Source organism: Rhineura floridana, chromosome 10 (genome assembly GCF_030035675.1).
Source record: "Rhineura floridana isolate rRhiFlo1 chromosome 10, rRhiFlo1.hap2, whole genome shotgun sequence".
Classification (NCBI taxonomy): Eukaryota; Metazoa; Chordata; class Lepidosauria; order Squamata; family Rhineuridae; genus Rhineura; species Rhineura floridana.
Genome location: NC_084489.1, coordinates 73,541,659 through 73,568,128, shown reverse-complemented (window position 1 = coordinate 73,568,128; position 26,470 = coordinate 73,541,659). Strand labels below are relative to the sequence as shown.

Here is a 26,470-nt window from a genome sequence, read left to right as displayed (position 1 = left end):
ATGCTCTCTTCTGCTGTTCAATCCACCTTCCTTAGACTAGTAGTTAATAAATACTTAGAACCCCAACAAAAATAAAACAACCCTCTGCTTGTTGTATTGGGGGTAAAAGCATGATTTGTTCAACAATCTAAATAGCAATGGGGATAGAAGCATGATTTAAATGTTTGAATTTGAAATCTGTGCTTTGAAATATTGAAAGAAATATTTCAGAATAGATTTCAGAGTCAAATTACAGACTTGGCATCAAGTATTGTAATGCACAGAAACAGAAAGCCCTGTAAAACTCTCCAATCATTTTTAATATTTTCATCCTCTCTAGGATTCTAAATTGCCATCATCTGTAAGAAATACACTTCTGGAACTTTTTGGCCAAATAGAAAGAGAGTTTGAGAACCTCTACATTGAAAATCTTGAATGTGAGTTGGTCTTTATATAACTCATTGGAAAGATAAGTTGAAATAAACTGCGGGGGAATTATACTAGATACATTATATTCCAGGTAATTATTCTGGTCCTGTGGCTCCATAAACAATGGTGAAGTATGAACTTTGAATGGGCACTTAAGCTTCCCAAGCTACCTATACATATTTGAGATCCTATATGCTAGCATTGTCTAATCCCTCTTCACTTTAGATCTCGAAAACTGTACTGTCTGTCATGTTATTGAGTACACAATTTTCTAAAGATATAAACAGAGCATTCAGATGTCTGATAATGCTTTATATTATGTTCTGTATTTCACTTATTAACAGCTATACTTCACTAGTTTCAGCAGCAGCCAAGCCAGCCGCTTGGTGATAAGGCAGCATAAAAATGTAAAAATACATATCAAATAATAATATGCTTGTCAAATAAGCCCTGCAGATAATATGTGGAGGACCTAGAAGAAATGCATGCTCTGCCCCGCCTTAAACATCTGCATCCTTGCTGGCTTCACCACCAAACCTTTACCCATTGGGCAGAAGTCCTCAAAGGGGGAATCTACATACATGTGGCTGAATGTGCATAGGTTCTGCCATTTGACCAGAGATGTTGTGTCATGGGGTCCCTGATCATATGGTGGAGCCTGAATGTATATAGCTTCCCCCTTTCAGACCTTTTGCCCAATGTGCAAAGGTCTGGGAAGGGAGCCAGTGGGGAAGTTGGGAAATAGTGCGCTTTGCTACACCCTCCACAGGTTCTTGGAATGTGTGAAGATTAATGTCTATTTTTAGGGCTGTAGCGTGTGTGTGTACACACACACACACACACACACACACACACAATGCTCCAAGTGAGGCATTACTGAGGTTCTTATTAATTAATTAATTTATTATTTATTATTTATTAATTAAACTTATATACTGCCCGACTAGCAATAGCTCTCTGGGCGGTGAACATCAAAAAAATACAATAAAATTACACAATCTCATAAAACGAAGTATATAAAAACTGTACAAACTGAAATCAGATTACAACAATTTAAAATTAAATTAACTTAAATTAAAATGCCTCAGAGAAGAGGAAGGTTTTAACTTGGCGCCGAAAAGATGATAGTGTCGGCGCCAAGCACACCTCCTCGGGGAGACTATTCCATAGTTCGGGGGCCACCACTGAGAAGGCCCTAGATCTTGTCACCACCCTCCGGGCCTCCCTATGGGTCGGGACCCGGAGGAGGGCCTTCGTAGTAGACCGTAGTGAACGGGCGGGTTCATATCGGGAGAGGCGTTCCGACAGATATCGTGGTCCCGCGCCATATACGGCTTTATAGGTTAGTACCAACACTTTGAATCTTGCCCGGAAGCATATGGGAAGCCAGTGCAGGCAAGCCAGAATTGTGTGCATTGATTCAAGTTTGCAATCACCAAGTATCTGGACTGGATGTTCTTTTTTTATTTGGCAAAAATAAGATAAGTTCTACTGCTGGGTTCATTTTTTTTTGTTTTGGGAGTGGAATTACAAACAGGAACAAGCTGTTTGGCAAGCAGTGACTTGCTGATTGTGGAAGAGAGATAGCGGTCCTTCCTTCCTGAATTTTCATTTACTTTTACTGACGGCTGTTTTGCATCAGCATTATTCCCTCAGGAATTGTGATTTTAATACAACTTCCTGATGACAAAGTTCACTGTGAAACTTTTGTCAGAATTTGGTGGCTGCTGACGTGATTGTGTTTATTAATAGTTGTAGTATACAGATAACCACAAAAAAAAATCCTGTGTAGATGAAAACTAGAGACTATTAGCCAGCACAGTTGAAGCCTTGGAGATAAGGAATATGTGATGATTTAAAAGTTGTGATTGAATGGTTGTTATTTGCATTAACATTAATTTTTATGCTACTGCTAGTACGTAGAGAGATTGATACACTTAATGAGCGCTTAGCAGCTGAAGGCCAAACCATTGATGGAGCTGAACTGAGCAAGGGACAGCTGAAAACAAAAGGTAAGCCCAAGAGAGTTGACAAGTATACCCCTCTTAGTTGGCTTTTCATAACTTAAGCTGGTGTTCTATCAGAATATTAACACCAATGTTCAAATAAGATATTGAAACATCCTTTAAAAACAACCCCCCTTTAAATTTATTTGTCTCAACAGCCAGTCATAGTACCAGTCAGCTATCTCAGAAATTAAAGACTACTTACAAGGCATCTACTAGCAAGGTATGAAACACTGAATCTTTTCTATTCCTACAGTATTTACTCACCAGCCTAATTTTGGCAAGTTTGTGTGAAGTACCTTTTATGTGTAGGTATTACTTAGCAAAATGATTGGCATCTTTATTTATCTAGCTCTTCAGAAATGTTGTTTGAAAATTATGCAGTGAATACTTCATTAAGAAAGGGAAATTAAAAATGAGTGACAGAAAGAGGTTTGCAGCAAAGGGGAGATGTGACAGGATTTTTAAAAAGATAGTAATAGGATATTAAAATTAATAGAATTCGATTGTGAGGAATTCTGCAGGAATAAATGGTAATTAATTGAAACAGATGTCCATTTTGCCTATTTCCTTGTTTATGGGCATTATTTTTTGTTGTGGCCTCTTTCAAAATGTGGATTCACAGGACTGGATGTATCTTCTGATTGCAGTTACCAGTAACCTGATTAATATTTTAATTATCAGTCACATGTCAATAGCAGTGTGTTCTTGCCCCATGCATGTACTACTCATTCATGGGAAGAGGAGATAATCCTATTATCTTCCCAGGGCTTTCAAAATAAATTGCATTCTGATGTGCAAACCTAAACTTTGGGTGTTGGCTGTACACAGAGCTTTCCTTGGGTGTCAAGTATCAACTCTAGGATCAAGGACGTGACATTTTTCTGGCCTTGATCATGAAATGACCTTAGGTTTGCTAATCGACCAGAGAGAGGGATCCCTATTTATTTATGCTGTCTGGCTGGTTTCTAAAACAGCTAAGGTGAGACACTTTCTCCCCTCAAATACGTTAATATGTCTTACTGCACCCTTTGGTCTTTCTAGGAAACTTGGGGCTGGTTGGTGGTGGCAGCCTTCAAAGCAAAACCATCTTGTCTGCCACGATCTCCATCACCAATAGCATGCAGAAATTGTGGGTGATGTAGACTGGCAGGGTGTTTAGTTTAGACTACCACACCTAGCCCTGAGTTTATGTTGAATGCCCAACCAATCTTACTTAGAGAGGCAAGCACAGTGGGGATTTGGAAGGGATTTAAGAGCTCAAACTTTTAATCCCCCACTTGGGATTGGGTCAGCAGTGGGCCTCTTGGCAGGTGAACAAATTGTGTGGAGCAACAACTGTATTTGAAATGTAGAAACTATCCTCACTACAGAACATTTCAGTACAGTTACCTTTTGGTTTTTGGTTTTGCCACTGTTGCTCTTGCTCTTTAACGAACTGTTGCTCTTGCTCTTTAATAAACAATACAGTAATTAGAGCAATAAAAATAGTAATAGACGAAGTGTAATTTGAACGTGCAAATTTACGCGGGTTTTAGTAAAATGCTGAGATGTTTTAATTTAACAATGAGTTGTGTTTACAGTGTTCATTTTCCGTTTAAGGGATCCCACCCCCTGTCTTTCTACATAGTTCGCACTGTCAATAAGATTCTTGTGGGATGGAAATACCTCCTCTATTTTGTATTAATGTATTATTAATCTGTTAAATATGAACAGCAGTTCACTTTCTATATAGTCATCACAATAAATACATTTATTATTAATTGTGTGTTATAAATTGCTTTTCTTTAATAGCAAGTGCTGAATACTTATCTCTTCTTACTTGCTACATAGCGCTCAAATTCTTTCCCAGGCAAATCGGGTGGACCTCGCAACTTCAACGTAGGAAGCTGGGAAATATGGGGTGGAGACTCCTGGGTAACTGCTTTGCTTCCCAGTGTGCCAATACGCATGCCTAGCTAAACATTAGTGAGCAGTGGAACATGCAGAATGACATATTAATCAATTTGTCTCTATGGATATCGTATCCGTCAACTGTGCCCTCTTGGAGGACCTTGTCCCACCCATTATTAGCCATTTCCTGCTTTTGTTTTGGATACTAATTGATGAAGTCAGAATCTAAGAACCAGAAACAGCTTTTCCCCATAACGTTCTTATATTTGATGAAGGTGTTATTACCTGTCTGGATTAATACAGACCGATGATTTCATCTCCTTTAACACAAGCTAGGGAATGGCTTTCTTTATTAAACCAAATTGTTGTTGTTATGTGCCTTCAAGTTGATTACGACTTATGGTGACCGTATGAATCAGCAACCTCCTATAGCATCTGTTGTTAACCACCATGTTCAGATCTTGTAAGTTCAGGTCTGTAGCTTCGTTTATGGAATCAATCCATCTCTTGTTTGGCCTTCCTCTTTTTCTACTTCCTTCTGTTTTTCCCAGCATTATTGTCTTTTCTAGTGAATCATGCCTTTTCATTATGTGTCCAAAGTATGATAACCTCAGTTTCATCATTTTAGCTTCTAATGATAGTTCTGGTTTAATTTGTTCTAATACCCAATCATTTGTCTTTTTCACAGTCTATGGCATGCGCAAAGCTCCTCCAACACCACATTTCAAATGAGTTGATCTTTCTTTTACCCACTTTTTTCACTGTCCAACTTTCACATCCATGCATAGAGATTGGGAATACCAAGATCTGAATGATCCTGACTTTAGTGTTCAGTGATTCATCTTTGCATTGGAGGACCTTTTCTAGTTCTCTCATAGCTGCCCTCCCCAGTCCTAGCCTTCTTCTGATTTCTTGACTATTGTCTCCCTTTTGGTTAATGACTGTGCCAAAGTATTGATAATCCTTGACAAGTTCAATGTCTTCGTTGTCAACTTTAAGGTTACATATATCTTCTGTTGTCGTTACTTAAATCTTCTTGACATTTATCTGTAGTCCTGCTTTTGTGCTTTCCTCTTTAACTTTTATCAGCATTCGTTTCAAATCATTACTGGTTTCTGCTAAGAGTATGATATCGTCTGCATGTCTTAAATTATTGATATTTCTCCCTCCAATTTTCACAACTTCATCTTGGTCCAATCCTGCTTTCCATATGATATGTTCTGCATATAGATTAAAGTAGGGTGATAAAATACACCCCTGTCTCACACCCTTTCCAATTGGGAACCAGTCAGTTTCTTCATATTCTGTCCTTATAGTAGCCTCTTGCCCAGAGTATAGGTTGCTCATCAGAACAATTAGATGCTATGGCACCCCCATTTCTTTTAAGGCATTCCATAGTTTTTCATGATCTACACAATCACAGGCTTAGCTGTAATCTATAAAGCACAGGGTGATTTTCTTCTGAAATTCCTTGCTCCGTTCCATTATCCAACGTATGTTTGCGATATGATCTCTGGTGCCTCTTCCTTTTCTAAATCCAGCTTGGACATCTGGCATTTCTTGCTCCATATATGGTAAGAGCCTTTGTTGTAGAATCTTGAGCATTACTTTACGTGCATGGGATATTAAGGCAATAGTTTGATAATTACTGCATTCCCTGGGATCCCCTTTCTTTGGAATTGGGATGTATATTGAACGCTTCCAATCTGTGGGCCATTGTTTTGTCAAAATTTGGACAGATTCAGTATCAGTAGCTTGTAGCAACTTTATTGGTATGCCATCTGTTCCTGGTGATTTGTTTCTTCCAAGTATTTTAGGAGCATCTTTCACCTCACATTCTATAATTTCTGGTTCTTCATCATATGGTTCCTCTGTGAATGAATCTGTCATCCTTACATCTCTTTTATAGAGTTCTTCATTGTATTGCTTCCATCTTCCTTTTATTTCATCTCGGTCAGTCAGTGTGTTCCCCTGTTAATTATTCAACATCCCTACTCTTGGTTTAATTTTCGCTTTAATTTTCTCTAATCTTTTGGAATAAGGCTCTTGTTCTACCCTTTTTGTTGTCCTCTTCTATTTCTATACAATACCATTGTAATAGTTCTCTTTGTCCCTATGTACTACTTGCTGTATTGCTGCATTTAGGGTTCTAATTCCTAGTTCTTCTCTGTTCCCTACTTTTGCATTCCAGTCCCCCATGATTATCAGCACATACTGTTTTGGTGCGTGATCAATTTCTTCCTGTATGTCTGCGTAAAATCTCTGTAATTCCTCTTTTGCATTTGCTGTTGGAGCATAGACTTGGATGATAGTTATGTTTCCTGTTTCCCGTTAAATCTCATTGATATCACTCACTTGAACCTTGCGTTTTTGGTATTGTTTTTTTATACATCACTTCTCACTATTAAAGCAACCCCGTTTCTTCTTAATTTCTCATTTCCTGCATAAAATATTTTGTAGTTGCCTGATTGAAAATGTCCCATTCCCTTCCATTTTAATTCACTCACGCAAAGTACTGTAATGTTGATACGTTCTATTTCTTTCTTGATAATTTCTGACTTTCCCTGGTTTATGATTCTCACATTCCATGTTCCTGTTGTGTGCGTTGTACATCTCCAGACTCTCCTTTCGCATCTGTGCGCATCAGCCTCTAGGCTTCTTTTTGGATTTGACCCAGCTGCATCATTAGTCACAGTGCTACTCGTACTTGTCCTTTGTTCTTCTCCAGTAGCTCGGCGAGTGCCTTCTGAGCTGGGGGGGGGGTCATCTTCCAGCACTCTCTTGTGTTGCATTTTGGATACACTGTTCAAACCCCCTCACCACGTTAAGTTGTGCATCCTAGAGGAGGATTAAACCAAATAAATTCAGTGTAATTTTTCACACTGCTTTTTTCAGTGTTTGGATTTTTTGTAGCTGCGGGGTGGGTGAGGAGGGGAGCTTATCAAGTGCACTTAGGATTCAGCTTATGCTGTATTTTGGAGAATAAGTAGCAAATAGAATGTTTGTCATCTTATGTGACTATTATAAAGTAGGAAATGCTGCAGAACTTGTTGGGCTGCTCAATCAAAGGACTAGTTCAGGAGTCCTGCAGCAGGAAGTAAAATGAAGCAAAGCTTTCAAAGTCTCACAGTAGGTCATTTGTTTTGAGCAGAGAGAATAGTATATAAATGAACAGAAAAGATAAAGATGTAATAGTCTTTTTCTTGGACATTCCTTCAAGGAGCTGTTGTCATTTAATATCAGGGAAATTTATTTAAGAAAATGTATACCCTGACCTTTCATTGTCATCACAATGCACACGAATCATTAACCACAATTGCAGGGTCAATTCCTGGCTTAATCTAGGATGTGCATGAGGTTCATGCACTTGCATGAATCCCCTTTGCTCCTCCATTATGTGAGTGGCGAAACAAACTAGGAAACAATTGCTAACCAGTTCAGTGTTGGATGCCATGAACCATAGTTCCTGGTCCACATGCAGTGGGAACCTGTGGTTAACTGTAGGGGTTTTCCCTCCATGTGTGAAGGAAGAACCAGAGTGGGTCATGTGGGTACACCAAGCTCAAGCATGACTTGATTGCATGAGCTGGCTATTGAACATTCCTATGGAAGGCTAAATCATAATGGTCTCTTCTGGCATTTACATGCCAAGTTGGAGAATGTTCATTAGATGGATTCTGTTTTAGACATTATCCAACAGTTTAAGTGTGGATACTGGCATCATTTCCATGCAGTGCTTCTGTAATGCTACAGATAATGTCATTACACTGGTGTACCGGTGGGGAGGTCTCCTTGCCAAGCACTCCCTGATTGGTGTAGCAAGTTTTGGTGTTGGACTGTGAGTAGTTTGTAAAATTTTAAGAGCTAAAGAATGCTGTTCACAGGCTTCTGTTATCCTTTTCAAAGTGAAACTTTCAAAACTATGAAGTGGCACACATTGTCTGAAGATGGTGTTTGTGTTAGGGGAAAGAGTAGCTGCTGCCTCCAAAAATTCAATCAGCCAGCACAAGTGATTAGGAATCTGTGGTCCTCCAGTTGTTGCTGGACTCCCAACTCCCGTAATTCCTAATCATTGATAATTCAGACTGGGGCTAATGTGAGTTGAAGTCCAACAACATCTAGAGGACTGCAAGCTTTTTCTAGAAGCAGATTCAACAATAATGAAAAAAGAGACTTTAGTCTCGAGTATGGTTTCCTAAAGCATGAGTGGTGAATCTTTTGTGACTCAAAGGCCGCATTACTTTTCAAGTATGTTTTTATGTCGTACGTCGCCCAGAGTGGCTGGATGGGGCGACTAATACATTTAATAAATAAATTGAAAAAAAGTAAACCCTCCATGGGCTGCATACCTAAAGCAGGTGAGGCTGAAGTAAAAAAAACCGGCTCAGCCTAGCACCATGATGGGGATGACAGAGAGAAGGCATGGCAGGCCAAGGCACCGTGGTAACTGTGGAGCTAGGAGGAGGTGGGGTCTCCTTTTTGCTTGAGAACTACCAAAGATCCAGAAGTGCTGCAGTTGGAACCACTCTTCACCTGACATTTCACATGGTTCCTGATTTTATTTGTATTTGTTTTGATACCACCACTGCCATAATCGGGGAATGGCTCAGCCATAATCGGGGAATGGCTCAACCATCCCCTTTCTTCTCTCATCTTTGTCCATGAGCCCATTAGTAGCTGGCAGGCAGCTACTGTACTTCCCATGCTGCTAAATTGAAAGCCTGCCTAGCAACGGACTAGTTTGCACTTCAGGAAAGCCGCTCACATGTGCTGTGACTTTGGACGAGTTCTGCAGCACTCGAGAGCTAGATGTCCCACTCCACGGACAATCTGAGTGGGACCTATAAGAGCAGAGAAGTAAGAAATGATTACCAATCAATATGCTGGGTGGTCTGAGAGAAAGAAGCAAACATCAGTACATAACAGACAGGGAAACAAATGGGAATGAATATGCATAGAGGCTAGTAGCCATTAGAACAACAGCTGGTCACACATACTATTGAGTGTTAGTGCATACTTGCAGGAAAGCAAGCGACAGAACCTTTAGACAAAGCGTATCAATTGAAGAGAGACTCTGCTCGTTATACAAGCATTTGCAGTCATCCCAAGACCAGGTTTCTGCTCATGTCTCCCCTTTTCTTTGGACTTCTTTTTAATGGATCAGATTTGAAAAGAATTTGTCTTTTTAACATGGCATACTTTACATATAAGTAATAGATTTGTTGAATTCTGCAGAGTAGGCAGTTCTCCAAAATGGAACGAGGAGTCTGTAAATGTCTTTCCAATAACAGAAGTTGTGAGGTGCCATCCTTGAGCACTTTTGATTCTGAGTTCTTTAAATTTCTCAGAAATCTAACAAAAACATTCTATAATTTGTTTCCTTCTTTGAGGTGAGATGTGGGCCCAAGAGCCTGGTTAGATTCTGAGTATCTGAGTCCTATTGCTGTAATTCTACTGTTCCGCTTCTCATGCATAACGCCATTTTGTTTGAAGATATTTATTAAATCTGACAACTGCATTTTAATACTGCCTTGAAATGTTTATGATTAATTCCACACTATGGTTCAGGTACTAATCTCTACCTAGTTCTGCAAGAATTAACCTGTTTCATTTTCAGTGCATCCATGGTAATTATTGCTTTGAAACAATTCTGCTCATTAACCACTTAATTATCAGTCCATCTAGTTCTCATTTCATCATTATAAAGATTAACACAGAGGGGAAAATGGAATACTTTCACTATACTATTATAGGGTTCTTCTAGTACTTAAATTTCCTTTTTTAGGGAATTTAATTTAGTATACAGTTAGAACATTTTTTCTTTTTGTGTTTTTTAACCATTGAACAATCCTAGTACCATATTTATAATAAGAATAATTGAATTCTTTTTCTTTGTTTGCTTACAAGATGTTACATGTTGCATCCAGGATTTTGGCTTAACTAGGCTCTGATGATCAAATACTTTATATAAACGCTTCCAATTTTAAGGCTGCTTTTAGAATTCTTCTTTTCAATTAAAAATTCACCTAGTCTCCCTTCATGCCTTTTAATTCTTTTTCTGGCAACACTGAAACTTTCATTTTATACTATTATTATGTGAAATAGTGCCTAAAGCTGCAATTCCACATAATATATAGTATATACACTTACCTGGGAGTAATCTCCATTGAACTCTAGCTTATGTTTGATCAGTCATGGATAGGACTGCACAGTAATTTTTGTTTGTGTGGGGGGGAATACATGAATATTTTATTTTAGGTTCATTCCATACAGCAACAAACTAACTTTTATTCAGTAGGGAGCCTAGCTCTCCGAGTATACTGGTACAACATATGTGTTTTGAAACACTTGTTTGACACATTTACTTTTTATTTGGGGGTGGGGAACCCTCTTAGAAATACACCTAGAAACATTGCCCTTGTTTGCATGTAACAAACAAGGAAACATGCAGACTTCTGGAGAGGAGATCACAGCTGCTTTGCTTCTGCTTTGGTCATTCTACTGGTGAACTGAGTCATGTTTTGACCTAGCGTGGCATCTGAACTGGCCTCATAGTTTAGCTCTCCTAGATGCACCACAAGCTGTAAACCATAGGGAAAATACTGGTTACAGCTAGCAAAACAACTGGAGGAGCAATAAACTCGTTTCCATAGTTTTGCTTATATGTGTGCTGGGTCATTTTGTGAAAAGTTCTCTTAGATAGCTATTCTCTCACTCGCGCACACACACTTTCTTTAGGATGCCTCTTAGGACTGCTTCTAAACTAAGACTTTTAATCATGGGGATGCTCTTGCAATAATTGCAGTGCCTTAAGGCAAAATGTTGAGCATAATTGGAGCATGTATGTAATGTGAGCACCTACTTCCAAGATTTTTGCACACAGAGAATCTGGGGGTGGCTCAGCGCAACTGTTCTTCATTGGAGGTTAAAATGTGAATAGGCAAAAATATATATCTTGTTGGTTTATTATTTATTAGGTTAACTTATATACTGCACTTAATTTGGGAAACCCACCCAAAGTGGTTCACCAATCAGACTGTCATACATAAAGCAATCCCATACGTTTTTACAGATTCACAGTCTAATAATATACACGTATTTAGGCAGGTAAAATAATTTGTTGAAGCTATGGGAGACAGTAGGTGGCCATATGATGTCATTGTACCATGCTGTTGCTAGAAGCCACTGTGTAGCCATCCACACTGCATGAGTGTGAGAAGAGGAGGTAGGCTAGACCAAGTGAGGCCTCTCTTCTTTGTCCCCCCCTCCACACTACCTCTAACAGTGGCCTGAAGTGCAGTCAGCATGCCCACCCTCCACGGTTAGTAAGTGCTCAAGATCTTCAATTTCTCATGAGTGGACAATGCTCTTGCCTATGGATTTTACTCCTACTCCCAGCTTAATTGTCAACTGCTCAGGCTGTATCTCGAGTGCTGGGTCCAGTTCTGGGAGCTACGTTTTAAGAAGGATACTGACAAACTTGAACAGGCCCAGAGGAGGAAGATAAGATGCTGAGGCATTAGGAAATGAAGTCTTATGAGAAACTTTCCCATTGAAAGAGCTGGGTATGTTTTGCCCCAGAGTCTAACATCTTCAGTAGACCTAGAAAACAGAGTTGTCATTTCTTCCTCTTCCTGCTTTTCAACAGTCGTAGTTTGCTGATAAATTATTTATACAGCCGTGACTTACTTATATAGCCAGCATAGATTTTTCAGATTCCGCCATGTTAAATTGAAAATGCCCCATGCCATTCTGCTGCTTCCCATAAGCTCATTTCAAAAAAATCTTATAAAACTTATAGTCCTGAACTCAGAAATGCTTGCTTTCATGTGATACACAAAAAACTCAGAGAATCCAGAGTTCAAAGTCTAAAATGAGTAAAATAATCCAGACCCCTGTTGGACTTCTTTCTGTCAGTGGTCTCATAATTTATTGAAAGCAATTAAAAAATCAGCCATGTTCACAGAGTACATGTGATCCTGTTACTGACCTTGCCCCATACTTTGACTTTAATCTTCTGCAGTTTAAAAGTTTTTAAAAGTGTGGCTGATTTTTAATTAATTTAAGAAAACTAACATTGACGTCTATGATAGAGCAGGCATGCTCAGTATGAACCGGCTGTCAGTGTTCTAAAAGCCAGACTAACAGCTGTTTGGTGTGGCTAATCGGCCACACCCACACCAGACATTTATTCCACTTTAAACAGTCATGGCTTCTCCCAAAGAATCCTAGGAAGTATAGTTTGTGAAGGGTGCTGAGAGTTGTTAGTAGACTCCTGTTCCCCTGGTACATCCACTATAGCTGCTCAATTTCCCTGCTTTTAAAAGTTTGGTAGAAATATCTGTTGGCTATACATATATTCTTAAACCTCAAGGTTTTTTGCCTACTAGTGAATTACACTCTAGTATATGGGAATGTCATATTAGGAGCATTATTGTGAAATAAACCAGTAGCCCTCTAACGTTTTAAACATTAGACCTCAATCTACAACATAAGATCTTCATTTCAGTTTTTATCTTGTATCAAAGGTTCTAAACACACCCATAACTTTTCACAGAATCCTTAGTTTTTATGAGCATGGGTGGAAAAGCAGGAGCACTGGACAGCTTCTGTAAGTACAGTACATCTCTTTCATACTGCAGTGTGCCACCCTTTACACGTAATCTCCCAAAGCCCCTTCACCAACGCCCCATTTATCTCCTAACTCTGCATCATATAAACTCCCCCATATGTCACTGACTAGCCTCTAAAGCCCTCTTGCATGTCCAAACAGTTGCCCCTCCTCCCATACTGTAAGTCTAAACATCCTTGTTGTCCAGTCTTCTCCGCAGTCCGTTCCTCTTCCTTCTTAGCTGCAAACACAAGCAGACTTGCACATATGACACTCCAGACTCCTTGAAACTTGCCATGCAGATTTAAGTTGAAAGTCTGATGCTGTGGCATGCAGTAGCAGCTGTTGAGGGGCCAGCCTCTGTATCCCAGGGGCATTGCTTCCTAGCCCTGAATTATCATTCAGCAACTCATGTGGAATGTAGTTGGGGAGCTGCAGACCATATTGGGAACCTTGTAAAGGGCATTATAAAGTCCTTAGGCCATTTCACCACCCTGTCTTGCATGCCTCCCCCCTCAGTGCTTTTTGTTCTGCTGGTGCCAATGAAACCCACTAAGCAATGAGTTAAAGCTGGAAACTAACCTTGGTTGGCCACACTAGTTAGTACGCGCACCTTTAGGCATAGACGTGGTCCAGGACAGTACATATTTAAGTCCTTGACTTTGCCCTCTGTCTTTCCTTCCTTTGACCTCAAGTCCTAGCATTTACCAAAATCAGTACACACAATTCTGGGTTTTAGCACTTAGCTCTTAACTAATAGTACAAAGTTCTCAGGTGCGGGTTCTAATAAAGTGTGAACTACTGTTTCCTAACCTTCTTTGCACTGTTTTCTATGAAGCAGTTGAAATTCAAGAAAGTTTTTTCTCCCATTCCCCCCCCCCCAAAAAAAAGTCATTTAATGAGAACAGGCAAGGAAGTAATTCATCTAAGCATTTGTTAGTTTTTTTAGTTTTCTCTTGTGTTGTTAAATTTTTTGTGTATTATTTCTTGGAAAGAATGTTTCATTGTCATGCAAAAGGAACTGGCCTGTGCTTCCAGGTTAATTGTTATTTCTAGTGTAATGCTAACCCTGTTAACCCTAAATTATTTATTTTGCCATTTCAAATGGCTCTTAGCTTTAGATTTTTACACAGCTCTTTCCTTCTCCCCCCAAGTTACCCATTTTTGTCCAGCTGTTTTTAATAAACAGACTTGTTTGGCATATACAATACACTGTAGACAGGAGAAAAAGCTAAGTGCTCCTCAGATTATACCAACCTGTTTGTTAGGAGAGAGAAAAGGAAAATCTTGAGAATTTGCTGCATTATAACCTCCTGAAATGCTTACACTCGACCAAATTCTGCTCTGGCGTGCACAGCACAGTGTCCTGAATTGACACAGGACAAATTTGGTCCCATTATTTTTAGGAGAGAACATCCTAGAGCTTATGCATCCATAACTGTGCTACAGTTAAAGTATCAATGGCTTTTATTTGTGCATTTGTAAGCAGGATAGTAAACAATTGTACATCTATACTTGTGTCTCAAATTTGCTGTTGCTCTCCTTAGATCGTATCTAGTTTCAAAACGACAACGTCCAGAGCAATTTGCCAGCTGGTGAAAGAGTATATTGGTCATCGGGATGGGATTTGGGATGTCAGTGTCACGAAAACTCAGCCAGTGGTGCTGGGGACTGCATCTGCTGGTAATGTTCTTATCTTTGTCTTCATTGCTATTTATGATGTCTGTTCTTAAGGGATGTGCTAGACCTGATATGGCCAACTAGTAGCCCATGGGTGGCATCTGATCTTACCCCATTTTTTGTCGCTTAGCCCGTGATTGTGTTATAGAGGGGTGCCTACTGGATTCTTCAGTCTGTGGGGCTGGATCTTCTCCAATCAAGCTGTTTGGGGCCATGATGGCAAACTAAGGAAGGGATGTACAAGTGTGTAGATGTGCAGACACTCTCACCCCCATGCACAGTTTAACCAAGCCCCCGAGACTGAAGGAGACAACTATTGCTATGCTAAATGCTACATGCTTTCAGGCTAGCATTTGACTCCTATATAAATCAAAGCGTAGATATGGCATGGATGCATATGTCATGTTACGGTTTTGATCTTAGCAATTGTGTTGCATTCATTCTTTTCTGTTTTGCCATGCATCTCTCTAAGCATGGTTTACTAAGGAAATTTACACAAAGTAAAGGTAGCTGTGTTGACCCGTAAGAAAAAAATCCACATTTATTTTACATTATTACATTTACACCCACCTTTCTTCCATCACGGAACCCAAGGTGGCATACAGTGTGGCTCCCAGATCTCCCATCCAGAAATTGGCCAGACTCAGACCTGTTTAGCTTCAGCAAGGTGGTAGCCTTGTGTGACTTTAGGTGATACCCTGGGACAATGTATTTTATTAGGTCAAGCAAAATGTCACAAAAATAGTATACGGACTTTCAAGTTCTCAAAAAATCTTCATCAGACTAGATGGTGAGCAGTGCATGAGTCTGCATCTTGTATGAGTCTTAAGATGGAATGTGGGAGGAGGTAGCAGACATGCAGTTGTAGATGCTGTGTAGGTATCATGTTGCACCAAGGCCTTTTGGGAAGGAGAAGCATAATTTTCTCTCTACCTGAGTAGGAACAGGCATGTTGTCTTACCGGCTAGATCAAACACTTAAGTTATGGTTTAGGTAATAATTAGACCTATCCATTCTCTTCTTAAGTACCTATAACTCCTTTTGTTGTTTGAGTAAATTACTGTCTCTGCTGAAGTCAACTACTGTAGTTTCCTCCTTAATGTTGAGATGAGTTTTAGGAAAATTGGTATCGTTAAGGAGGAAACTGATATTGAATAAATTGTAATTGTTAAACTTTAACACAAATCTTGGGTTTCTCTTGTTGCATTTTCATCATTAATTTTCCTTTCAGCTTTGTCTTTCACCTCTTTCGTTGTCTGTCTACGTAATGACTTGACACCAAACTTAGAAATATACTTATATTACAAACATTCCCCTTAAGTCTTATCAATAATTCTATTGCTAAAAGATTATATACTAAGGTCACTTGTTGTATTAGGCCTAGCAGTAATCCCCCAGAGTCTGACATACTTTGGCAACTGCTTAAACCAGGGTTCCTAAACATACATATAACAGCAATATAACTTATCTTTGAAAGTGGATAAATGAGGAGTCTGAGATACAATAGCACCATCTGCTGGACATCAAAGCGAACAGAAGAGTATGATTCAGGGAAATTAGAAACCAGCATTTGGTCAAGAGAGTGAAGTTACTCCCTCACCAGTACCTTAGAATTCACTTTGGCTGGTTCACATATGCCTGCTCATCCCTTGATGACTGAAGAATCAGGTGATGACTGGATCCCTCTTCATTTGTTCTCTTCACCTGTCCAACCTTCACCCTCCCTATAAGCAGGAATAAGCTTGTTGTCCCTTTCCTCTCCCACATGTCCCTTTTGCCATTCTTGCCGTTTCCTACGTGTTGGCACATGAATATCTGCAACAGGGATCCTGCTGGACTTGAGTATGCTCTCTGCATGATTAAAAACCTCCGAGTAGGGCTTTGCGTTTATGGATAAGCCATCACAAGTTAAACAGCATAGAGAAGTTTGGCCACTTCAGAATCAGTGTTTAGACATTCAGCTGTGAGTAACGAAGCAATGAGAAATCAAATGATGAGCATGCGTGTGTGAACCAGCCCAAAGTAACAGATTGACTCTGTACACAGTTGACATTTCCTTCCTGGCAAAGAGACGCAGGAGTTGTGTGAATTGTCTAAGAAGCATATTCTCTGACTTAAAATTGCATGTACAACTTCCGTCTTTTTCTGTTGTCAACATGCAGAAATACAGGTTGCTAGCAACGGGTCTGACTAGTAATTGTATTTTTGGTTGTTGGACCCTGGCCTAGAGTGCCTACATTAAAGCATTTTTCTTTTGAAAAATTTTCCCCCCATTTATCTTCCTGCTTAATTCTCACAGATCACACTGCTTTGCTGTGGAGCATAGAAACAGGGAAGTGCCTCGTCAAATATGTTGGGCATGCTGGGTCAGGTGAGAATAAATCCCTGTTGGTGAACAAAAACGTCAGAAAAATATTTTTTGTATGATCTTTTCCTGCAATGGCATGTGTGGTAGAGCTCAAGTCCTTAGGCAAATCTTAGAAAACTTTTTGTATGCAAAAACCACTGGGCTGAATCCAGTTGTATCTTTCTCTGAACCGATGGAGACCTTACATTTGCAGAAAAGTCTTTGATGTAGCAGAGGCTTGCACTAATAGAAGAGGGAATGGTGATTTGCACCAGTTGTCTCTTCCCTCATTGTAATCCTTTGTGCCACATACCATATTCTGTAGAGTTCCCCAACCCTCTCAGCAGGGTTTTTTGGGGGGGAATGGGAGGAGTTGATGACTAAGGTTGAATTGGCAAAAGTTGCCTCCCCTTGGCTTCTGTTAGCAGAAATGTCCACTGGATCAGAAGCCCTTCCCAACGATAAGGGCACAATGGGATTCAACCCAGTTTCTTTAAATTGATTAAGTCAAAGAGAAGCATCTTAGTAGTCAAAGGGAACACTTGTATGCAGCGACTGTAATTTGAAAATTTTTGTAAAGTGCAATGACTGAGCAAGAAGAAATAACAAAATGTAATAGTTTAGTTTTGCTTTCAAACTTGATAGCTGTCTTACAACTGTCCTAAAATTCTTTTGATGATCAGAGCCATTCTACACATTGTACAGACTAAGGTGATAGAATTCTTGGTGGTGGGCTGGATGAGGGCCAATAAACTGAGTCTGAATCCTAGCAAGACGGAGGCATTGTGAGTTGGTGGTTCCCAAGTTCAGATAATTGGTCAGTTGCCTGTTTTGGATGGGGTTGTACATCCTCTGAAAGAGCAGGTGGGGGTGCTCCTGGATCAATCTTTGTCGCTAGAAGCCCAGGTGACCTCAGTGGCTAGGAGTGCCTTTTACCAGCTTCAGCTGGTAAGACAGCTGCGGCTATTTCTGGACCGGGATAGCCTGACCACTGTTGTCCATGCACTGGTAACCTCCAGGCTGGATAACTGTAATGCGTTCTATGTGGGGCTGCCCTTGAGGTTGGTCTGGAAGCTGCAGCTGGTGCAAAATGCGGCGGTGAGACTGCTCACTGGGGCAGACTATCGCCAACATGTCACCCCGCTGCTGAAAGAATTGCACTGGCTGCCCATTTGCTACTGGGCCAAGTTCAAGGTTCTAGTTTTGGTGTACAAAGCCCTATACAGCTTGGGACCTGGATACCTGAAAGACCGTCTTACCCCTTATATACCCAGTTGATCACTGCGCTCTGCAGGTGAGGGCCTCCTGCAGATACCATCTTATCAGGAGGTCTGTTCTGCACAACATAGGAAACGGACCTTTAGTGTGGTGGCACCTACCCTGTGGAATTCCCTCCCCTTAAATATTAGACAGGCGCCATCTCTGTTATCTTTTCGGCGCCTTTTGAAGACCTTCCTCTTTCAACAAGCCTTTTAAGTTGAGATGTTATCCCAGTCTGCATCTGTGTTGGAATTGCCTTTTAATATATTTTTAAAACCTTTTTAAAAAACCCCCAGTGTTTTTAAAAATGTTTTTTTTAAATGTATTTTAAAGTCTGTTTTTATGATGTGTAAACTGTTTTTAGTGCTTTTGTTTGCCGCCCTGGGCTCCTGCTATAAATCAAATAATAAATAAAGAAATAAATAAATTCTGAACTGTACCACTTCAGATTGCAAATGGGAGACATAAGGTTTTTGAAAGCTCCATGTAGAAAGGTCACTGCTTGTAGTGAACTAGTGCACTCAGTCTTTCCCCCCTGATGTGCTAGCTAATTGCATATGGAGAGTTCTTGTTTTGTGTTCTTGGATGGGGGATCATTCCTCTTCTCCCTACCCTGCAATATGAAGTAGAATAGTCTGGAAATCTGCTAACTTAGTCTGCGTAATTTGTAGAATGTCTTTTATTGGATAAGGCAAACTCCTTTCCTGCTGCTGAAAGACTTTGCTCAGGGACTTCCTGCAAGGACCTATTTGTTTGTTTATTTATTTATTTATTTAAGCCTTTCTATACCACTGTATCATAAAATTATCAGAGCAGTTTACAATGTTGGAACATCAAGCCCTCCATTTTTAAGCTAATCATCCCCCCCGACACTAAAGTCAAACTGGAAGCATACATTTTAAATCTTGGATTTGGGAAATTACCACTCAGTTCTTCTACAAACCACTGCAACAAAGGCCCAGGTGTGCCCTACACACAGTTCAACTGCATGTACACTGCGGTAAGACTTGTGGATTTGTTGGTCTAATGATTGTGTTGTTTTTCTTAAAAACAGTAAATTCCATAAAGTTTCATCCAACGGAACAAGTGGCTCTTACAGGTATGTATTCTGTGCACACAAAATACTGTTTACAAGACACTTAGGAATGAACAGTCACTTATGATTAGTTTCATGTGTGGGTTTGCTGAATAATTACCTCTGCCAATATGAATGGAGTAGAAAAAGAGGTTGGCCAAAGAAGAGATGGATTGATTCCATAAAGGAGGCCACAGACCTGAACTTACAAGATCTGAACAGGGTGTTTCATGACAGATGCTATTGGAGATTGCTGATTCATAGGGTCGCCATAAGTTGTAATTGACTTGAAGGCACATAACAACAATGTTGGTTTAGCAAGCTGCCTTATACCAAGTTAGACTGTTTTCATCATAAGAAGAGCACTGTTGGATCAGACCAAAGGACTATCTAATCCAGTATCCTGTTTCTCAGAGTGGCCAGATGCTCTGGGAAGCCCACAAGCAGGGCATGAGGATAATAGCCCTCTTCAGTGCTTGTTTCCCAGCAACTGGTATTCATGTTGGAAGTGGCGCAAGAGCAACTCCTGTTTGGTTCTTTTGTGTGTATTCCAGAAGGAAGATAGAGTTAGGATCCTCCAGCTGGCTTGGCTTGCTAGCCTTTACCTGTGCTGTTCTCTACCTGACTTCCTTCTGTTGTAAAGTGATTTGCACACGGAAGCTGACCTGCCCCTTCTTCTGTTGTTTTCTTCTTCGACTGTCCGAGGAGAGTGGAGACATCTTTGTCTTTGCTCTCTCTCCTGAGCCATGAGGGCAATACCCAAGTCTGAGCAGTATGCCTCCAACTTAGTTAGTTAGAACTAGGTATGCCTTTCCTATCTCCTATGTATTTCTATAAATAAAGTAGTTTTTCTTATTTTACTAAGTCTGAGTGATCTAAATGCAGGGTAAAAGCCTGCTTCTAAGGTAAATACACACATTGGCACATGCAGCTCACACTTCAGTAACTCTGTATAAATATACATAGTTCCATAACAATTCAGAAGCATGCTGTGTGTGATCTTGCAGGTAGTATAGCCTTGCCCACCATGACTTTGTCTAATCCACTTTAAAACCATCTAACTTGGTGGCTGTCACCACATCTTATGGTAACAAATCCCACAGTTTATAAGTTTTGTGAAGAAGTACTTCTGTCTGTCCTGTGTGTATTATTGCCATTTATAGGTCATCCCCTACCTTATCCCTTCAGGAGTAGTTTCTGGCCCTGGAGTTGAGATACAATTGTTAAGCATTTTTGCAATGCGAGTGGGAAGGGAGGGAAGTGATGCTGAAAGTCTTCCTGAACTTGCAGACACACATTAAAGCTTAGATTGGAGTGCAGGAAGAGGCAACAAGGAAGACTGATAGTAAGAAGGGATGAATATTTATTTATTTATTTATATTTAACAACATTTGTATACTGCTTAACTGTAAATAAAAACTCTAAACTGTTTACAGAGAATAGCCTCCCAGAATATGTGAATTATTTATATGAATTGCTAGATATTAAAACATTTTAAAAATATATGTAGAGTAATTAAACTTGCTGACTTCATTCTGTTTACTTAATTGAACATTGTGTAGTCCCCAAATGCTAAGCCATTTAATTTAGGCTGGGTGTTAACGATGTGGTTAGTAGTAGTAATTGTTCAAAAGTAAGTATTATTTATTTACAAGTAACTTATGTCTTTTAGTAAAAAATAAAAATAAAAACACAACAACCGTATTACTGATCCTTTAAAATATGGCTTAAAGGATTGAGAACAAGTTCAAGTGCTTCCCGTCCCCGTTTGCATATAAAACTTCCTGGTTTCCTCAAACCACAATTTTAATATATTTTCCACTTGTGCTTCAGCTTCAGGAGACCAGACTGCTCATATTTGGAGGTATATAGTGCAGTTACCCACACCTCAACCTACTGCAGACTGTAATGTAAGTGATGAACTCCAGACAGGCAGCTTCCTACATTCCTGTGACTGTGATGCAGGATATTGAATAACGTTTTGTGTTGTATTTTTAATCTTTGCAAAATCCTCTTTGAGAAAATGCACCTTTTAAAATCATTGGTGATCTTTTTTTACCACTTTGTATTTTGCTCATTGCTTTTTTTGTTATTGCTACATGTGCTTGGCATGTTGTCACCTGGGTGTAACCATCAGCCTTATCTTGTGGCTCTGCTCAATTATTGCTGTTGCTAGCATCAGTGGAAGCTAGTTGGTATGTTATCTTTACCCATTAGAAACTCACAGTTAACACGGCTAAAAGCAGGCACTGCAGATATCGCTCCCTTAGCGTTCACAGCAGCTATGTAGTTCTTCCACCAGTTCTGTTGCCTGCAGTGAGTTCCTTGTGTAATAGTGGAGGAAATGCACATCACTTTGTTACTGCAGGGCATGATAATATGGAAACATTGCACATGGTTTAATAAAGGGTGTATAAGTTCTTTAAAGAAAATGTATAGGCAATCCTTTAGGACAAGGATGGGGAACCTATGACCCTCCAGACGTTGTCGGACTGCAACTCCCATCAGCCTCTGCCATCATGGCTATGTTCAGGAATGATGGGAGTTACAGTGCAAGAACATGTGGAAGGTCACAGGTTCCCCATACCTGCTTCAGAAGACAAATAAAAGCTACTTATATGCTATTTTATCTCAAAGGCCCAGGACAATTTATAATCTGAAAATAAAATCGAGAGAGAGAATATTTTCAGTTCTTTACATGTTTGTAAATAGCAAGACAAAATCTCATAGAGTATTTAACTTTAGTTCCTGTATCCCATCTTTTCCTCAAGTATATACACTCTGTTGCCGAAGCTCCATGCCAGTCTTCTCTTCGCAACCCAGCTATTCTCTGTCTTGTACCCACTCACTCTAGCTCTCTCCCAAACTACCTAGCCTGGATGTTATATTGCACAGGGAGAATCCAGATAGCAGAAACCTTGTGTGTGCAATAGATAACCTCCATGTTAAGGATCAGTGCTGATTGTGTTGGAAGCTGCATTCAACTTGTCACGCTTAATACATGTTAAATTTTCTCAAAATTAACAGCAAATGTCTGGAGAAGATGAAGTTGAATTCTCTGATAAAGATGAACCTGAAGGAGATGGAGATGGCTCTAGTGATTGTCCCACCATCCGGGTTCCTTTAACTTTCTTAAAAAGCCACCAAGGTGTAGTCATAGCAGCTGATTGGCTGGTTGGAGGGAAGCAAGCTGTGACAGCTTCATGGGATAGAACAGCAAACCTGTATGATGTGGAGACATCTGAGCTGGTGCACTCTCTGACAGGTACCTCTTTGTATGGAAGTTTTGTTTTTGTTGGTTTGTTTCTTACGCTGATTGTTAGTTCTAGGCCACCACTGTTAACATGGAGCTTAGAAATCCAAACATTTTATTTACTTGGGAAGGCAAGGGAGAGTAAACCTCACAGTTTACTATGAATGTGAGCTACCACTATGCTGTGTGTCACCCTGTTGCTGCTTTGAACTCACTTGTTTCCCATATTCCAAAGGCCTTGGGCAGCACACAATCTGAAAATAAGATCTCAAGGGGGGGCATACTGTATTTCTAGTGCTTTACATGTTTACAAAGGGGTTTCTTTTCTGTTTTCATCAGGCAGTTTAGTAGACTTTAATAACAGATACGTGAAATAGAAATGGGCAATTTGATATCCTACTCATACAAAATGTGTATCAATGGAAATTTTTAAATTTTTTGTTGCACAAAATAGACCAAGATAGCCATTCAGTTCATGTAACTTTCTCATACAGCTATTTTCCAGCTGCTGTACTAGCTGCAGAAGCTTAATATATTATGAATTGCTGTCAAATGTGCAATCAGTTAACCAGGCATAAGAAATGCAAAATATGTAATGTGGTTAGAATTATTAGACCAGTTTCTGCCTAGTTCTGTGGAATTTGGTTTAAAGAATTTGGTTGAGTTAAAAAAAATATAAAATCATTATCTTGTTTTGTGCTTCTTTTAAGATTAGCAATTTTTGATACTAAAACTGCTGATAGTGAGATGTTGAGTGGTGTAGAGTACCAAAGAAATTAATCTTTGTGGGTGGTGCATGTTCAATATTTAGTAGGTTCCTTTCCACATATGGTCGTGCTACCAAGTTACCTATGTTTTTCTACATTCACCCTGTAGAGAAGTGATTTCTAGATTGTTTTTCCTAAACTATTTTGTGTCTGCAGGCACTGGGCATGGTAGAACTTGTGTGCTGCTGCTCTGGCTGCCAGGGGGAAGTTATAATCTGGTAGTTGTGCATTAGTTAGTAGAAGATTGAGCTGTAGTGTGGAGTACTTAAAGTAGACGTGTGGACCAGATGATTTGAAGATCCTTGCATATAGCTGGATCTATATGCTTCTGAAATACATGTTTCTAGATTAAATGAGGAGTCTAATCTATGATGGCAATGATGGCCAGGAATCTGGGACAGGGTCATATGGTATAAGGGAGTGGGTGGGGCAAAATTCTAATTCATCTTGGACAGTCCCTGCCTTCTTGGGCCCATCAAAGCATAAGAATTGTGTGTCTGATGTTTTTCATTCCCAGTGTTTGTGGAACTGAAATCTCTTACATGCTCAATGCCTTTATGTTTTCATCTGTGGTTGTAGGACATGACCAAGAACTTACACATTGTTGCACGCATCCCACCCAGCGTCTTGTGGTGACCTCATCACGCGACACAACTTTCCGTCTGTGGGATTTCAGAGACCCTTCTATCCATTCTGTGAATGTCTTTCAGGGCCATACAGAGTAAGTGAGCAGTTTCCTAGGGATTTTAAGGGGGAATTGTGTTGGGCTATTCGTACCAAAAACTTTCTATTCTCTTCAGGTTTTGTCAGTGATTGTTTTGGGATGCTCTTTCATCAGAAATAGTTTTTCTCCTCCTGTCCCAATTAAAACTTTTGTCAGTGCCAAGAAGAAGTAAGATAAGACACCCATCTTCTCATTATATGAGGATGGGACTTCAAGAGGCTCTCTACATTTTAAATACTGTTCTTACTATTGCTGCATTATTCAGTAGCCTGGCACCATTATGCAACAGGCTTCCAGCAGCAGCTTCCACGACACCTTAAAGATTGTTGGAGCAACTCTGTCCTTCTAGGGCAGGAGATGGGGAACCTCTGGCCCTCCAGATGTTGTTGGACTATAACTCTCATTAGCCATCATTGTCAATGGTCATGGATGATGGCAGTTGCAGTCCAACAACATCTGGAGAGCCAGAGGTTTCCCATTCCTTCCTAGGGGCTGTGCAGCATTATGCAAGAGGATCAAAGGGTTTAGTAGAATTTAGGGATGTTGACATCCATTTGATCTTGGGAGTGTTATTGTTTCAAGTCTGTGTATTCTAATTTTCATTAAGGAAGGTCACAAAACAGTTTACAAAAAAAAGCAAAATTAAAATTCAGCATATAAAACAATGAAATATCAAAATCCATAAAATAGGATTTTACTCAGTATGCATTCAGTTTTATTCTGGACTTGTGCAAGAGTATGGATTTCTGGACTCTTTTCAAGGTTTTTTTAAATCCCCCAGGTGTTTTCCTAGGCCAGTTTATATATTCTTCTAATGGAATAAGGGTGGTCTCTCTCCCTCCCCCCCCCAATTTTGGCAGTACCTCAGATAGAGCCAAGTGGGACAGAACTACGTGAATCTACTCAATTTTCAAGGGATAGGGTGGCATTCTTAATGTTGCAGCATGTGCTGGGACTTAAGATTGGGCTACCATGTAGCAAGCAGTCTTTAGCATTTTTAAGCATTCTGAAATATTTTCCTTGAAGATCATAGTGATCCTCCCCAGGTGAAGAAATAAAATTGTTGGAGCCTCTCAAATTTCACCTGGAAGACAGTGTCAAGATAAGGAGCACATGGTACGCAAAAGTCCTATAAGAATTATTCATAGTCATAACAAGAAAGGATTAAGGTTGAAGTCAGATAAGTTGCCAGTGCTTGTTTATGACGAGGCTGTCGGCAGGAAGACTAGTAGTAAAGCCGGTAGAACTGTGAAGCCCTGTGGTGTTCCTCAAAGTCTGTGAAGGAGGTAACTTTCAGAAGCATAAAGCTTATGAAAAGCTGTGGGTTCAACCCATAGATTCTCAGCATACCACTGATCAACATGAGTAGTTCACTAATCTTATATCCTGCTTTTCCTTTAAAGAGCTCAGATGAGCTTGCATGAGTCTGCTCTACAGGCACTGATTGGGCCCAGTGCCATTTTGTTTCAACTGTGCCATAGCATCAGCTGTTCCTGTATGATTCGTTGAATATTTCAAGAGTTTGGGCTTTTGCAAGGGGGAGTCGGTACACCAGTATGTCAAAGAGAGAACAGTTAGGCCTGTGGGAAAGGTGTATTGGAAGGAGCTCTTGCGTTAAAGTATAATTATTGAGGAAGGCCAATCTCTTTGCTGCAGCAGAATATTATTGCAACAAACATGTCACCCCATCTACATTTGGCAGTTTCTGAAGGTGGTGCTTGGAAACTCCAGTTGTGCCCTACGGGTGCTTTTCTGAGTGTGTTACAGAGTGTTCTATCACCTGTGCTTCTTAACATTTACATAAAACCGCTGGGGAAGGTCATTGGGAGATTTAGCGTACCATGTCATCAGTATGCTAATGACAGTCATTTATATCTCTCCTTCCCAATTCCCATGAAGGCAATAGAATCCCTGAATCATTACCTCGAATCAATTAATGGGCTATATGGCCGATCAATTGAAGCTCAGTCCAGATAAGGTTGTGTTGATAACTGTTGGTGGAACTCTATACCGAGGTGAATGCTCTGCTTTGCATGAGGTCACATTCTTTATGAAGAAGCAGGTCTACAGCTTGGGGGTACTCCTACACCCAGCTTTGTGGCCAGGAGAGTCATGGGCTTCATTTGTTCCCTCCCGCTAATGACTGGGATATTTATTTCTGTGGTCTATGCCCTGTTATCTTCTACTTAACTTTTATGACATGGGGTGGCATACAGAGGTTCATAAAATAAATAGAATATCTTAAACTTATAGTTTGGGTTACTCTACATGGATCTGTGTTTGAAGACACAGTTTGGAAATTTCAACTGGTACAAAATGTAGTAGCAAGAATTTTATTTTCTGTAGGCTGCCTTATAACACTGGTGCTAAAAGATCTACAGTGGTTAGCTTTTATTTCTGGGCCAATTCAGAGTACTGTTTTTGTTTTATTTTGTTTTACTTTTTA

The 26,470-nt window shown here is 39.9% G+C and overlaps 1 protein-coding gene across 2 annotated transcripts in view; it reads left to right on the top strand.

Annotated features, from left to right (window-relative positions):
- WDR37 (WD repeat domain 37) overlaps positions 1-26,470 on the top strand; it is an 82,624-nt gene that overhangs the window by 20,534 nt on the left and 35,620 nt on the right. For both annotated transcript variants that reach the window (XM_061587501.1, XM_061587502.1), the window contains exons 3-11: positions 320-416; positions 2,325-2,420; positions 2,573-2,637; positions 14,466-14,601; positions 16,898-16,969; positions 19,260-19,304; positions 21,114-21,190; positions 22,308-22,545; positions 23,880-24,021. In XM_061587501.1, the coding sequence (XP_061443485.1) occupies positions 320-416; positions 2,325-2,420; positions 2,573-2,637; positions 14,466-14,601; positions 16,898-16,969; positions 19,260-19,304; positions 21,114-21,190; positions 22,308-22,545; positions 23,880-24,021 (968 nt within the window). The remainder of the gene's footprint in view (positions 1-319; positions 417-2,324; positions 2,421-2,572; positions 2,638-14,465; positions 14,602-16,897; positions 16,970-19,259; positions 19,305-21,113; positions 21,191-22,307; positions 22,546-23,879; positions 24,022-26,470) is intronic.